The following is a 13,546-nucleotide window of genomic DNA, read 5'->3' on the forward strand; positions in this document are numbered from 1 at the left end:
GGCAAAGCGAGTACAACGTGGGATTGAGAAAACCAAATTGTCAACTGGAAATGCATACAAACTAAATATATATATGGAAAGGTGTGTGCTATTCACACACCCCTTTTTATTTCTTATACATTCTCTTAATTTGTAGACGTCAAATCGACTGAACTAAAGAAGATCAAAAGATAGAAATTAAGAAGATGTGTGTGAAAAGTAAATGGGTGTGTGGATAGCACACCATGTATCTAAACATAAAAAGAAAATGTTTTGGAGATTGCTCGAGTTCCTCAACTCACTCGGTGGCTTAATATGTAACTAAGAATAGAGCATCCCATGTATAGAGAGATTTTTCAATGTGTCCGGAATATAAGCACATATGCTTTATGTTTCGTACAAGTGGAGAGATACTTGAATTTTTTTTTTTCCTTTACTTGTATATTAACATATGGCATACCACTTCATATTCCGAGCACAAATCTCCCACATAAATGGAGATGGTGTTTTTTAAAATGTTGTTTAATGCATGAGTACCTTTATTATTCTCAAGCCTTTACTTGCTAAGAAACGTGTAGATTGACATAAATACGACATGAAACATGAATGCGACACAAATCTAACATGAAAATAATTGGATCAACATGAATGTGACTCGTTGCTGCCCCTCCCAATAAAAAAAAAAAAACCCTTTTATTGTGGCATTTAACTTGCTTTATGTTAGTGAGTAGGTATATTTGGCATTAACTGTATACATTTGCTAAATTATTAGATGCTCAAACTTTCTAATCATGGCAGAATGCGCTTTATCACAATTACAGTAAACTATAATGATTATGCACTTTGTTGCATGTTTTTTTGTTAAAAATCATGACAGTTTATTGCAATTACGATAAAACATAATCTGCCATGATTCGAAAGTTTAAGCTCTTCCTTTTTGTTTGTTAAAAAGTATTTTATAATTTAGCAAATGTATACAGTTAATGCCAAATAATATACCTACTCACTAACTTAAAGCAAGTTAAATGCCACAATAAAAGGAGCTTTTTTATTGGAAGGGGTAGCAGTGAGTCACATTCATGTTTACCCAATTATGTTCATGTAAGATTTGTGTCGCGTTCATGTTTCATGTCGTAATTAGCAAGTAAAGTAATAACATTTAATAATATAATAACACATAGATCGATTTTAGAGAATATTTGTGAAATCTTAAAAATAAATAAGAGACTGAAAAAATCACAAAAATTGCACCTCTGGCTACCTAGCTAGATAGTCTTTATTTCGCAGTTAAATAATCGGATAAGCATACACACAAGTCAATGATCAGTCATATGGCATTTGGCAATGGAGAGAGATTGTTGGCCGGGATCCATCACAAGATGGTGCATCTGCTTGCAATGGCCTCCTCACACCGGACCGCAGCGTGTCGGACTGTCATGCGGTCAGGGTATGTAGGAGGCAAATAAGTACCATGCGACACATGATTATTATTAATATTATTATTATTGCCTGCTGCCTCAGGAGGAGTATGAACGTACTGAAACTCAAATAAGTTGTGGTGGCTACCACCATCAGAACTTGTGCAGCTTCTTCCTTCGCCACCTTCATGATCTCCGCAAACTTTGTTCGCGGGCCTGCTATTGGTGCCTCTTCCTCCGCCATGGGGCTCATTTTGCTCGTCTTCCTTGACATTAATGACTTTAACCCTAGCATGAGCTTGGGGTTGGGGTTGTGGTTGAGGCTGAGGCTGAGGTTGAGGTTCAGGCTTTTCGTCGAAGAATGTGAGCTTAATTCTTTGATTGCTTCCGGATTGAGTAAGCTCCAACTTCTGTAGCCTTTGGATGTTGGGAAGTTTTTGGAGCTCCCCCATTTGAGCCCATCTTATGATCTCAAGCCCTTGATCTTGTGCTCCGTCCGACATGTGGCTACCGGTTGCCTTGGGTTGCAAGAAACTGCTGTCGGGTGGCGGTAGAGTATTATCCTCACACGTGAGCCCTGCAGAAAACCTAGCATGCCCTACTGCCTCGTTCATGTTCTTGTCTACCGTGGATTCAACAGTTAAGCTTCCAGATTCCGGATCGAACTTAACAGAATAGTTTCCTAGTGAAAAATATGATCATAAAAAAGATAAATAAAACACGAAATATGTTAGTACCCCGAATTAGTTCATAAAAAATAAAAAATTATAACAAAATAAAAAAAATACCCTGAAGATTTGAGAGGAATCTCTTGAGCTTCTTTTGAGATTTGGGACATTCTATGTTTATTTTTGTAATCTCAGTCTGCAATGATACAGTTTAAATAAATTAATGCTGCAAAATATTAAAAAAAAAAAAAAAAAAAAAAAGGCGATACCAAGACAACAAAACAATCTGTTTTGCGAGGATAGGAGGATCATACAAATTGGCAAAATGTATACAAACAAATTAGTTTTCAATTGGTAGGAATTGGTAAGTACCTGAGGAATGTGATTCTGGGCCATTGATGGTGGCTTTGTAGTATTATCCCTGGAATCAAGAATGATCAGATGGCTGAGATTTCTTGCAGTTCAAAGGAAATGAGAGAAGGGTATTTATATACATACAGAGGATCCTTTGTCTTAAATTATTTTTAATTTTCTTGATTGAATGAATTAATGATTTTCTAGCATGCAGAAAATATTTTGTGAAAGTGAATATTAAAAGAGAGTACGAGGACATGTATCTTGTAGAATCTCAAGGATTTATGTGCATAAGATATCTCTGCATGAAGAGGAAGGGATTTAAAAATAAAAAAAATTATTACTAAGGGAAGAGGGATTTGAAATGATTATAATAATTTAAAAGAATGAGAGTTTTGCACCCGAAAAGTTTAAGTTTCCCCATCCAATAGAATATCAGACGCATGCGAAGATGGAGGGATTTGAATCCCACGAATTGGACCAAAACATTTCCATATTAATAGTAACTTAGAAGTCCAAGTAAATGGCTAAATTTAGTTAAATTATATTCACGATATTTACAAAAATGCCTTTGCAAATGACGATTAACTCATTCACTATTTAGTACCAAACTTCTTACAAATATATAGCGTTATGTATCCATGTGACTCTCGAATGGGACATCCTCCAACTCAGACCAACTGCTCATATCCGAAGATTGTTTGCTTTGAAATACAATAATACGAGTTTAGTTCATCCAAATTATACATTTGAGCATGACGTGACATGGTTGATAAGTCACACATGCCACATGATGTATTATTCTATATATTATAATAATGATGGACGGCAAGGTTAATATGTCTCAATTCTAAGGTATATTAATAAAAAAAAAAACAAATCCGCATGTTTTTATTTGAGCGGAATAGTAACACCACGTGACTGTGATTCAAACACACCGAAAAATTGAAGGAACTACACCTTGAAATAGAAAGTTTCACATACAGCTTGCTTGATTCTGTTCGTTTGGAACCAAGTCCAAAGTCTCACCAACTTATCTTAAATCAGAACACAGATTTTTTAAAGAAACATGCAGGATTACCAAACACAACAGATCGAATTTGAAATCTATTCGAAATACAATGGTTTTATTTTTCCCACAAACCGAGTCACACTAGTAGAAAAACATGTTTGCGCGACGGAATCTTGCGCGACGGAGAAAATTTTGTCGCGCAAAGTCCGTTTGCGCGACGTATAACACAAAACGTCGCGCAAACGGACTTTGCGCGACGGCACTTTGCGCGACGACGAACGCGTTGCTCAAAACGCCTTTGCGCGACATAGGTGAACATACGTCGCGCAAAGCAGTTTTGCGCGACGCCGTCATTCGTCGCCAAACTTTTGGCGCCAAACGAAAAAGGATTTACCGCTTCTTTCGTTGACTTTGCGCGACGCAGGTGGGCATACGTCGCGCAAAGATGTTTTGCGCGACGTATGACCACCTGCGTCGCGCAAAACATCTTTGCGCGACGTATGCCCACCTGCGTCGCGCAAAGTCAACGACTTTTTTTATTTCATTTGATTAGTTTGGGAGGCAGAAACTGCAAACCCAGTTGCAGCAGCTACCTCCGTCTTCCATCTCTCTCTTCAAAATCGTCTACCAGATCAGGTTTGAATTGATATTAATTCTTTATGTTTTTTCGATTGCAATCCTTCCCTTGTTCTTAAACATGATGTAAACTGAATTAATAATATGTAGATCCTTCATGTGATTCATTTACGAAATTGAAATTGTAAAATCAAGGGAGATAACTATCTTGTTGATTTTCTTTTTCTCTATACACCAGGTAGTTCCAACAATACTTTAACTAGTAAATGTGCTTTGAAAAATATTGTGTTACTAACCTTGTTTCTACTAGTGCTCTTAGCATATGAGTATTTCTAGGATCCTTTCCATGCTGTTAATACCAAAAATTAAGGAAATTATCTACCAGAAAGTAGTCATAGTATATGAGATAGACATTCATTTGATGCATATAAAAACTATGAACTTAATACAAATATTGTGTTCTTATATTAAATAAAAATGCTGAAAAAATGAATTTAAGGAGGAAACATGTAACATTATATATTATCAATTGTGTGTGGCTTAGAAGCTTCTTTAGCTTACATTATGAAAGTTGAGCTAAAACATTATCACCTAACTAACATTGTTGTTGATTTTTGCTATATATGTTGCTATTTGCAAGTGTTAGTGTTGTGGTGGGAAAAGATATGAGAGTTGATTGGACAAAACCAACGAATTTAAATTTGAATGCAAATATAATTGCTTAACCCGGATTGAACATTGGACAAATACATATGACGACTGGAGAAGTTTGAACTCTAGCAACCAAAGGCGCTACAAGAATCTTATGCATACGTTATATTTTTGGAAAGTGATTTCTACGCACATTATAAACTCCTATTTATTTATGGCCAATTATAAACTGAATAAATTAGAAAATTTTCAAACTAATCATATAATACTCAATTGTAAACCATAAGGCACATAGTTCTACTTCCTCATGATTGAGAGTTGAGATACATATAAACACTAACTCATCTTTTAAACTTCCATTTCCAATTTGTTAATTTATGTATACGTTCATATATTTGTCTCGTTACTTGATCTCTGAATGTTTGTTTTTTGCAATTTTTGGCGTATGCGATCTCGAAGCATATATAAACAAGTTTGACGGTTGGATCGTTGAAATTAGTTTCGTAGGATGTGTATCACATCAAAACGATAGATTCACTAACACTTAAGAGTTTATTTACACTTTCATCAAGTATAACATAAGATTTTGTGGTATCTACTAGTGTAAATATTTTAAATAGAAGATCGAATTCATTCATTGTATTTGTTTAGGGTCAAGGAGTGTAGCTGTAAAAAATCATCAAAATCGGAGTTAAAATAACAGTTAAATCGTGATTTTTCGTTTATAACCGTCGAAAAGTTTTGTCTTATTACTTGATCTCAGAATGTTTGTTTTTTGCAATTTTTGGCGTATGCGATCTTGAAGCATATATAAACAAATTTGACGGTTGGATCGTTGAAATTAGTTTCTAAGCTGCATATCCCATCAAAACGATAGATTCACTAACACTTAAGAGTTTATTTATACTTTCATCAAGTATAACATAAGATTTTGTGGTATCCACTAGTGTAAATATTTTAAATTGAAGATCGAATTCATTCATTGTATTTATATAAGGTCAATGAGTGTAGTTGTAAAAAATCATCAAAATCAAAGTTAAAATAACCGTTAAATCGTGATTTTTCATTTATAACCGTCGAAAAGTTTTGTCTCGTTACTTGATCTCTGAATGTTTGTTTTTTGCAATTTTTGGTGTACACGATCTCGAAGCATATACAAACAACTTTGACGGTTGGATCGTTAAAACTAGTTTCGTACAATGCGTATCACATCAAAACATTAGATTCACTAACATTTGGAGTTTATTTATACTTTCATCAAGTATAACATAAGATTTTGTGGTATCCACTTGTGTAAACATTTTAAATTGACGATCAAATTTGTTTATTGTATTCATATAGGATCAAGGAGTGTAGCTGTAAAAAATCATCAAAATTGGAGTTAAAATAACCGTTAAATCGTGCTTTTTCGTTTATAATCGTCAAAAAGTTTTGTCCCGTTACTTGATCTCTGCATGTTTATTTTTTGCGATTTTTGGCTGATGCGATCTCGAAGCATATAGAAACAAGTTTGACGGTTGGATCTTTGAAACTAGTTTCATACGATGCTTTTCTTATGAAGTTCAACCGTATATATATTTACTAAGTAGATTTTAATTTATTTATTTATTTCGTACTTATAATACTTAAGAGATTGACTGATATATATGAAAAAAAAAATTATTGTGGGTTTTTGTTAGAAAAATATATTATTGTGGGCTTTATGTTTAAAAAAATTTGAATTTGAAAGGAGGAAAGTCACATTTTCGGTAATTTTCATAATACTTTTTTTTTCCAATTAAATACTTTGCGTGACGCCTTAGTATGATCGTCGTGCAAAACAACTTTGCGCGACGTCGAATTAAACACCTACGTCGCGCAAGGTGTGATAATTTTGGCGGTATAATAGTGAAAAATAGGCGGTTTTTTTCAATTTTTCCAAAATTTTCCACTTTGCCCTCTTTATCTCCCTCAATTCGAACCCAAATGACAGCCCTTCTTTATCTCCCTCTCCTCCTTCTATTCAAACCTAACCCAACTGAACCCTCCTCCTTCTATTCGAACATAACCCAGAAATCTTGAACCATCCCTCTTTATCTCCCTCTTTCCTCTTCACAAATCTTGAACCCAAAATCCCGTCCCCTTTCTTTTCCCGTAGACCCCAGATCTCTTTCTCTCCTCTTCACGCAAATCTCGAAGCCGACGCGAATCAAGTCCCAAAATCAAGGTAAGGGTTTTTGATTTTCAATGGGTTTTTGTTATTTAGGGTTTAGGCTCAAATTGCAAGTTGATTTCTGAGTATTTTGTTGATGTATGTGTGTTTTGTGTATGAACATGAAATTGGCTTTTATTAATCTGATTTTAATTAAGGATGCATATGCCGTGTTAATTAAGGACCTTTTAAACAGGCCGGCGGCTGATGAACTTAAAATGCCTTCAATGACAAGTACAAGATGATGTTTATTAGGTACATGTTTATAGTTTTATGCATCACGGAATTTGTCTTCACCCATTAAAGCAAGTCTGCATTTCTCTTTGAGTAGAAGTGGTGTTTTATCGTTGGATCGTGCAGATGCTGTTATTGAAGTGTCAGAATGGGTGGAAGTTCCTAAGAAGAATCTGAGTGTGGAGAATTCAACTAATGTTGCACCGAACATTTCGACTGAAACTGGTGCTCAGAACTCTTCAGAAGACAGCAATGGCAATACTAATGATGGTGGAAATAGTAACACTTCCAACTCTACTGTAGAAGCGGATGTTGTTATTGAAAAAAAGCTGAAAAAGCGGACCTTTAGGATTCCACTGAAGGTATACGTTAGTTAATTTTCTTAAAGTTCTTTCATGCTTCTCAACAGCTCATTAGAAGCTCGTATTTTCTCAAATCTCCTTTTCATATTGTAGATTGTTGAGAAAACAGTCGGACCTGCAATGTCTCCTTCAAAAGAATCTCTTGCTGAAGCAAAGCGTAAATTAGAAGAATTAGACAAGAAGGATGCAGAGCGGAGGAGAACGGCAGAGTTGAAAAATAACTTGGAAGGATACATATATGGTACTAAAGAAAAGGTGTGTAGGTGCAATCAAATATTTTTTTCTTCTCGGCATAAGAAAACCATCTTCATTGCATGATATATTTTTTTATGAATATTTACGATGTTTCCAAATATTTCTGGATTTTTCCGTGATATTATGCCTTGCAATTGTTGTTTGATAAAGTTATTAATGTAGTTTGTTTTGTAGTTTGTTTTGTATATTATGCCGTGAATTCTTTCGTATACCAGTTTGAAACATCCGAGGAATTTGAAAAAATTTCAACTAGCGAGGAACGCCAATCCTTTATTGGAAAGCTAGATGAGGTAGACATTTCTTTATTCAACCCAAAATTCAGCTTCATCATATCTCTGTCCTAAGTTTTCCATTTAACCTGTTGTCTTTTTCTTAGGTGCAAGAGTGGCTTTACACCGATGGTGAAGATGCTACTGCTTCAGAGTTTCAGGAACGCCTAGAGATGCTAAAAGCTATTGGTGATCCAATATTCTTCAGGTATATTCCAGTTTAGTTTGTTTGGTTTAAGTTTAATTGAGGGTAATACTGCATTCACCAAGAAAAAAGAATTGGGCAGTGATGTATAATTTTCAGATGTAATTTCTACAATTTAAGTCCTGTGTCAAGTCAATGCAATGTATCTGATCTGATGATTTTAGCTTCATTAGGTACATGTTTATCATATTCTGTTTATAGCTTCATTAGGTACATGTTTATAGTTTTATCATATTCTGTTTCACTTTCATAGAACCAAAGATCAAGATGATGTTTATAGTTTAAATTATGGGAAGAAAATTTAAATTTTGTGCACTGGAGAAGCACGCTACTTTTTCAGACGATACTTTGACAGATAGCTTGGTTTTGACGAGTGTCCCTTTGGTTTTGGAATTGCTTGCCATCCGTTTTCTTTTTCTTTTTCAGACGATACCTTGACTGCATAAGCAGCAACAACTTCACTGGTATTTTTCCTTGATGGTTTTTACCTTATTAAGTGTTCTGTGTCTGTGGTATAGAAATCTCACTGTTTTCGATCAGGATTTTGCTTACTTTCTTGCTTTTTATCTTCATAATTTCAGAAAAAAGACTAATTATTTGGAAAAATTAGAGGCGACCTCATACAACATTTTGATTCCTTTAATGATTTATTTGGAAAATTTTAAGAACTAAAATGTATAAACTTTTGGTTCAGGGCTGAAAAGTTTCTAACAATGTTCTAAAATCCAACTAAGACCAGCCATGTGATACCCTGGCTTTTCCTATATAAATGGAGTATCCACCTACATGCACAGGGTGACCTAATTTATTAAGTTTTGGTCAGTTATATAAAGTCAATAACATTTATAAGGAAATATGGCTAATAACGTAGCCATATCATAATAAGCCTCATGGTCAAAATTTTCTCCAATGTTTTGTAATGATATATATATATATATATATATATATATATATATATATATATATATATATATCTAGTTGTTCTGTATTTATGTAGTTGTGACAAGATTGGGACACTTATATATATATATATATATATATATATATATATATATCTACCTGGTCAGGAGATTACTGAGCAGTTTCATGTAAGTATATGTAATTATTATTATTCTTATATGTATGAATCATTCAAATATTATTTATATTTTGTTATTAAACATTATATGTTTTTTCTTTATTATTATAGGCTACTATGGTGGAAAAGAGCACTTCTGTTCTCCAAGAAGCAACATCGCAGCTTCCCCCGGAGACCCCGATCGAGGACATCACGATACCTGAGGATGTAGGTTTTCAGATCATGACTGATGTCCTGGATCAGAACTTAGGTCGTCGTTGTGGCAAAGTTGTTCGGTGTATGGGGAAAGCACATATTCGTGAAACGGGTGCCTCTTCTTCCAAATCAAACGCAGAGGTAGATGCATTGAAGGAGGAAGTGACAACCCTAAAGGCCCAGGGCGAGCAGATGAAGGAGCAGCTGAGGGCCCAGGGCGAGGAGATGAGGTCATATGGCGGGGCGTGGAGAGACCTTGTACAAGCCATACAGATGTCCGGCCTTCAAATCTCACTACCAGCACTTCATCTTGGTCCACCTTCGACCTCAGAGCCACCTCGCCATGCTGATACCTAATAGCTTGATGTATTAAACCTAGTTCACTTTTAGTTTTTTTTTTTTTGTTCGGATCTTGTATGTACATTTTCATATATTTTATAATTAAATGCTTTTGCTTGGTTAATTAATTATTCTTTCGAATTTAATTACAATATTTATCAAGAATTAAAAAAAAAAAAAAAAAAGTTTGACCAAAACTACTCCCCACTTTGCACGACCAATCACTTTGCACGACGCATGGCTTCGTCGCGCAAACCCACTTTGCGCGACGTACGCATGAGTCACGCAAAGTGGGTTTGCGTGACGCACAAAGTGGGTAGTGCAAAGTGGGTTTGCGCGACGTACTCCGTTAGTCACGCAAAGTGGGTTTGCGCGACGACCAACGAAGTGTGTCGTGCAAAGTGAGTTTGCGCGACGCACCCGTTAGTCACGCAAAGTTGGTTTGCGTGACGCACTCCGTTGGTCGCGCAAACCCACTTTGCGCGACGCACTCCGTGGCCGTCGCGCAAACCCACTTTGCGCGACGCACGCCCCGTGGGCCGTCGCGCAAACCCTAGCGTCTCAGACTTTGCGCGACGATTAATGCGCGACGAAGGTTGCGTCGCTCAAACCCTTAGGCAACGATTTTTTACTTTGCGCGACGAAAGTACCTACGTCGCGCAAAGTGTTTTTTTTACTAGTCATTTAGTTCAAATATTTGTACTTGCACAATGAAACTAACTCTAACTTCAAACTAAAACAGTTCCTTCCATGACAGTAACCGCTTTCCCTCGCAGCAGCACCCTTTGATTCTGCTCGTCTAGATGAATGCTTACAACTCCTCCTCGACGCGATGCCTAAAAATAAGCAATAATGTATCAACATACGGGCTTGTAAGCTTATGATCAGAACGAAGATAGGGAAAGAGAGGGATAGGGATTACCACGTATCCAACAACATCAGATTTTCCGAGTTTTTTGCACCAGTATGATGCTAAGACACAATGTGCGCTCCCGCAAACAGGATCCTGACATAAACAAGAAGCAGCATTCAGATTTTTATCAACTGTAGTTCTTGAGTTCACAAAACCGAAAACTGATAAGTGAGCAAGCAGCATACCTCATTAACACCGTGTTTAGGGGCAAAGAATCTACTGTAAAAATCATAACCGGACTCTGGAGGAGCAATCGCTGTTGCAAGCACTCCCCTAGACCCGGGACATTTTTTTACTGCATCAGGCTGTGGCTGTAAATCTGCAACCGCTTTTGCTGATGGAAGCACAACCTTGCGGAAAATGAAACAAAGAATGAAACAGAACCATCAGAAAGGAAAAGTTATAGGCTTATATTGATTGAAAGGATATATGGAACTGAAAATGCAGGTTCCTAAAAGGATTGCATGACTTACAAGTAGATCATCTGTGACAGTTGCCCTCCTTATATCAATAATACAAGCACTGTTCAAGGCCTTGGAGATAACCGAAACCTCATCAGAGTTGAATTCATTAGACGGGGCGGCAGGAAAGTTCATTTCAATGAAATAGGACGACTCCTGTGCTTCACCATTGGCTGTCTTAACATCTGGAACCTTCTTAGCTGTTAAAATTCCGGACAGAGTCGAAAACTCAATAATGTCGGAACTTATCAAACCAGACTTAAAGAGAGTGTGTGAAGAAGCTAATGTTCCATGACCGCAAAGCTCAACCTGTGAAAAGGGAATCGGATTTAGATACCCGAGTGGAAATAAAGTTTGTTTTTTAAGTAAAGTTACGCACATGAAATCCTAAAAAGAACCATTTTAACTGAATTCTTGGCTGCTGAAGATCTTGACACTCCGAATTTTGGCGTGGGTTTTATATTTCAAACTTTGCTACTATGAACCCAGATTACGAACTTGAAACCAGAGGAACTATAAAGATCGATTATTTGATCATATGAAAGGAAACACTAAACAGAGGTGATTGAGCTGATCAGACCTCATTAGTAGGCGAGAACCATCTGAGACCGAACCGAGGAGCTGAGTGAGAGTCATCGATTTGAGTCAAGTAACAAGTCTGGGAGAGATTGAACTCGAAGGCCACAGCTTGCAGCCACTGGTCGTCTCTATCTTCCTCCAGCAAGCAAACCGCTGCTGGGTTCCCCTTGAAAGCCGAGTCCGTGAACGCGTCCACCTACACAGCCATTTCACCAGTCAGCTCATACACTACTTGCACGCCTTACATGCAAGAGACACTTCCGCGATACCCCAAGTCAATCACGTCCACATTGCAGTGCGTGATTGAGTGGGGATACGGCCATGCAGGGAAGTCACAAACGTAAAAGAGATAACGAAAGCGTACCACATAATACTTGGCTGGTTTCTTCGCCATTGGAAGGAAGATTGAAATGATTATGCAGCACTCCAGAAAGAGTTTAAGTAAGAGAGTGACTCGACAAGATCCCACCTGCCGACAACTTGTCAAGAAACATATCTTATGTCTTCTTGGTCGAGTATGTTTTTCGACTTTCGATACAAATTACCGTCTCACGTTGTGCAGATAACTTTTGTTGTGAACATGTGATTGTAATGCGTTATTTTTGCGTACATATTGTATTATGATTTGCATGTAAATAATCCAACGTATCCCACCCTATCATTGTCGCATCACTTTTGCCAAGTCATTGTTTCTCCCGCTTTCTATTATTAAAGGAAAAGCAATCAAGATTCGGAAAAAAAAAAAAAAAAAAAAAAAAACGTGTAAAACACATGAAACTTGTGAAAATTTTTGTAGGCCATGCACGTCTACCACCATCATCATTGGTATTCACTGTTTTACAAATTCCGCTGACCCCCGCTTAGGACCACCTAATTAATTTATTCAAAGATAATGTTTCTGTTCCACGCTAATTGAGTAATTTATTCAAATATTTATATTTAGCACAATGAAATTCACTCCAATTTCAAGCTAAAACAGTTCCTTCCATGACAGTAACAGCTTTCCCTCGCATCTTTGATTCTGCTCATCTAGATGCATGCGTACTACTCCCCCTCGACGCGATGCCTGAAAGTAAACAATAATGTATCAAGATATAAGGTAGGAAGATTATGAAAAGAACAGAGAGATAGAGTACCATGTATCCAACTCGAATTTTCGGAGTTTTTTGCACCAGTATGACGCTAAGGCACAATGTGAGCTCCCAAAAAGGGGATCCCAAGAAGTAGCAGCATTCAGATTTATACCAATTATGGGCTCGTTTGGAAGTGCTTTTAAAATGATTGAAAATACTTTTGGTGAAAATGTTTTTGAAACCAATTCTTAGTTCCCAATATCATGAACTTGAAAGAAACTTGCTCATAGAATGAAAGGAAGCTGCTTACTACTTCATTAATTCTGTGTTTAGGGCAATCATATCCAGACTCTGGAGAAGCAATCCCCCTTGCAATCACTCCCCCGGACCCCGGAAAATTTCTGGTTTCATCAAACTGCGGCTGTAAATCTGCCGCTTTTGATAATGGAAGCACAACCTTTGAAAATAACACAAGCATCACTTAAGAGTACACGCTAGACTGCATTGACAAGACAATAAAATAGAAAATGATCAAAAGCATAATATGGAATCAGAAATGTTTTTTTTTGGGGGGGGGGGGGGGGGGGGGAGACGATAATTCAATTCAACGAAATAGGACTCTTGTGATCACTTGTCACAGTAGCCGTGTTCTCGGCACACTGAAAAATTTCTCAAAATCAATAACCTTGTGGTGATTAAACAATTGAGCATATGATTATGACATCAAATATGCC

At 36.8% G+C, this 13,546-nt stretch overlaps 2 protein-coding genes across 2 annotated transcripts; one reads left to right on the forward strand and one right to left on the reverse strand.

Annotated features, from left to right (window-relative positions):
• Window positions 1-2,506: 2,506 nt before the first annotated feature.
• On the forward strand, window positions 2,507-9,828 carry LOC137714646 (heat shock 70 kDa protein 17-like). Its single transcript, XM_068453806.1, has 6 exons — window positions 2,507-2,547; window positions 7,181-7,445; window positions 7,539-7,700; window positions 7,916-7,990; window positions 8,077-8,177; window positions 9,364-9,828. The coding sequence occupies exons 1-6, from the start codon at window positions 2,507-2,509 to the stop codon at window positions 9,461-9,463; spliced, it is 744 nt and encodes a 247-aa protein (XP_068309907.1). The 3' UTR covers window positions 9,464-9,828.
• A 642-nt stretch (window positions 9,829-10,470) lies between these two features.
• On the reverse strand, window positions 10,471-12,133 carry LOC137714177 (uncharacterized). Its single transcript, XM_068453456.1, has 6 exons — window positions 12,104-12,133; window positions 11,741-11,935; window positions 11,173-11,469; window positions 10,885-11,049; window positions 10,709-10,792; window positions 10,471-10,622 (listed from the first exon to the last, which is right to left on the reverse strand). The coding sequence occupies exons 1-6, from the start codon at window positions 12,131-12,133 to the stop codon at window positions 10,515-10,517; spliced, it is 879 nt and encodes a 292-aa protein (XP_068309557.1). The 3' UTR covers window positions 10,471-10,514.
• Between the last annotated feature and the right edge of the window lie 1,413 nt (window positions 12,134-13,546).

The sequence above is a fragment of the Pyrus communis genome, chromosome 14, assembly GCF_963583255.1.
Source record: "Pyrus communis chromosome 14, drPyrComm1.1, whole genome shotgun sequence".
Classification (NCBI taxonomy): Eukaryota; Viridiplantae; Streptophyta; class Magnoliopsida; order Rosales; family Rosaceae; genus Pyrus; species Pyrus communis.

What these genes read in the sequence shown, in the direction of transcription:
- LOC137714646 (XM_068453806.1), top strand. Translation starts at nt 2,507, where the DNA reads ATGGCTGAGATTTCTTGCAGTTCAAAGGAAATGAGAGAAGG. An exon ending in TCAAAGGAAATGAGAGAAGG is followed by an intron (nt 2,548 to 7,180) that starts GTATTTATATAC and finishes CTCTTTGAGTAG; the next exon opens with AAGTGGTGTTTTATCGTTGG. An exon ending in TATATGGTACTAAAGAAAAG is followed by an intron (nt 7,701 to 7,915) that starts GTGTGTAGGTGC and finishes TTCGTATACCAG; the next exon opens with TTTGAAACATCCGAGGAATT.
- LOC137714177 (XM_068453456.1), bottom strand. Translation starts at nt 12,133, where the DNA reads ATGGCGAAGAAACCAGCCAAGTATTATGTG. An exon ending in AACCAGCCAAGTATTATGTG is followed by an intron (nt 11,936 to 12,103) that starts GTACGCTTTCGT and finishes ATGGCTGTGTAG; the next exon opens with GTGGACGCGTTCACGGACTC. An exon ending in CTGTCACAGATGATCTACTT is followed by an intron (nt 11,050 to 11,172) that starts GTAAGTCATGCA and finishes ATTTTCCGCAAG; the next exon opens with GTTGTGCTTCCATCAGCAAA.